The sequence below is a fragment of the Penaeus japonicus genome, unplaced genomic scaffold (assembly GCF_977035675.1).
Source record: "Penaeus japonicus unplaced genomic scaffold, GWHDUDI00000001_assembly GWHDUDI00000026, whole genome shotgun sequence".
Classification (NCBI taxonomy): Eukaryota; Metazoa; Arthropoda; class Malacostraca; order Decapoda; family Penaeidae; genus Penaeus; species Penaeus japonicus.
In genome coordinates, this window is record NW_028234428.1 from 21,499,988 (window position 1) to 21,502,487 (window position 2,500).

Below are 2,500 nucleotides of genomic sequence, written 5' to 3' on the forward strand. Positions count from 1 at the left end.
TTCCTCACAAACCTTCGATTTATGATAGGCAAAATGTAAGCAAAGACGAAGACCCTATGTTCTTTCATTCATGGGATTTTCAACTTACGATATTGTGTTCATATTCACTACACATAAACACCAGTGCAGCCAGACTATCCGTTCAATACATACATTGACGCATATGAATATTTTATAGAAACACACATACACACACACACACACACACACACACACACACACACACACACACACACACACACACACACACACACACACACACACACACACACACACGCACACACACACACACACACACAGACACACACACACACAGACACACACACACGTGCGCGTTGATATCAATATTTTTTCCTCATTAGTTGAAATGATTACAATAATCATAATAATGGGAAAAAATAATGATGATACTGATAATGGTAATAACACTGAGGATCATGAAGATAATAGTAAAGCTAATGGTAATGATGATAATAATGATGATAATGATAATGATTATAATGATCATCCTTGTAATGATAACGATTATAATTACGTTGATGATGCTAATAAGGATAATAATGATAATATTAATGAGTATAATAATAATGATAATCATCATAACAATAACAATGATAGTAATAGTAATGATAATTATAATAATGATATTACTGATAATGATTGTAATGATAATAATGATAACAATACTGATACTGATACCGATAATGATAATGATAATGATATGATAATGAATAATAAGAGCAACAACAGGAGCAGCAGCAACAAAAAAAATCATATATTTAAAGATGATAATAAATGATAATAATATCAATGTACTTAACTCCCCTCCCAGGTTCCAGTCTACAAGACCGTCACCAGGAAACAAATCGCCGAGAAAACGTTCTACAAGACGGAACTCAGGACTAAAACCGAGGCAGAATACGTCCCGAAGTACTACACCCGGTACATCACAGACACCCAGTACCAGATACAGCCGAAGGACATCACCCATTACAAGATCGAGCAGAGAACCCAGTACAGGACCCGGTTAGCGACTAGAACAGAAAGGGAGGCCCGGTACGTCACCACAACGGAATACCTGCCCCGGTACGTGACTGAGACCCAATACCAACCCCAGTACCAGACCCGGTACGCTCCCTCGTACGTCACGACGACCCAGTTTCAGTACTACACCCAGTTTGAGGCGCAGGTGGTACCCCGGTATCATACGGTGGTTGAGACGAGAGTGAGTTACGTGACGGAGTGTCCGAAGGCTGCTTATGATAACTAAACGTACCTGTTATCATATCGATATCAAATCATAGTCATTATGGAATCCACCAAATGCTCAGAATCAGAACTAGTTATCACGGAACCCATGAAGACATGATACAATAAAATACATTTTTTTTAAATAACATACCAAACATATCGGAAGTAAAAAGCAATTACTAAGTAACTATATAAAAATATATATATATCAACAGGAAGTGCTAAGAACCTATTGTTAGTTACCAACAGAACCAAACTACAACTACCAACGACGTGCTGTAAGAACCCACGGAAACCAGACCCCAACGACTACGGAACCAAGAAAACGACCAAGAAACCAGGAGAACCGAACCACAACCAACAAAGAACCATTCTCAAATACCACGTAGTAGAACCATCGCTTCAAACAACGTTACGTGGTCGCGTCATCTATATCATACAATTCTCGCATCTATTATTACATTGCAAAGATGTCATTTGGGCACTCCTATGGTAGTGTACCGAACATAACGATAAAAATCTATATCACTTTTACGCACTATGTAATCTATATCACTTACGCACTCTATATTACAGAATAAAGTACACTGAAATTAAATGCTATTGGAATAAACTCTTATGTTTGAACTGTTTATTGTTCTCGACTTTTGTTGAGAGAAGTAGAAAATATATGATACAGTTAGGAAGAAAAAGAGTGTGTGTGTACGTGTGTGTGTGTGTATATGAGAGAGAGAGAGAGAGAGAGAGAGAGAGGGAGGGAGAGAGAGTGTGTGTGTGTGTATGTGTGTGTGAGAGAGAGAGAGAGAGTGTGTGTGTGTGTGTGAGAGAGAGAGAGAGAGAGAGAGAGAGACGGGGGGGGGGGGGAGAGGGGGGGGGGGGGGGGAGTGTGTGTGTGTGAGAGAGAGAGGGAGAGAGAGTGTGTGTGTGTGTGTGAGAGAGAGAGAGAGAGAGAGAGAGAGAGAGAGAGAGAGAGAGAGAGAGAGAGAGAGTGACAGAGAGAGAGAGAGAGAGAGAAAACCAGGCAGGTAGAAAGATAGACAAACAAAGAGAGAGAGAGAGAAATTCTCTATTAAAAGTCAGCCTTAGAAAGGAGCTTAGCGAGCGAAATTGCTAACGAACCAATGAAGCTTATCTGACAAGCAGTAAAATTGCATGCACTATTAATCTCTTGCCATGAATGAGGGGGTTTAACGAAACAATAGCTCGGTCTGACATCTGATTCCACTGCGATGATCGATAAGAATGTCTT

General features: G+C 39.8%; 1 protein-coding gene across 1 annotated transcript in view; it reads left to right on the forward strand.

Moving 5' to 3' along the window:
* The window catches only part of LOC122245617 (uncharacterized), a 3,326-nt gene extending 1,929 nt beyond the window's left edge, over nucleotides 1–1,397 (forward strand). Inside the window, exon 3 of the mRNA XM_086552101.1 lies at nucleotides 833–1,397. Coding sequence (XP_086408227.1) covers nucleotides 833–1,270 — 438 coding nt within the window. The 3' untranslated portion in view covers nucleotides 1,271–1,397. The remainder of the gene's footprint in view (nucleotides 1–832) is intronic.
* The last annotated feature ends 1,103 nt before the right edge of the window (nucleotides 1,398–2,500 follow it).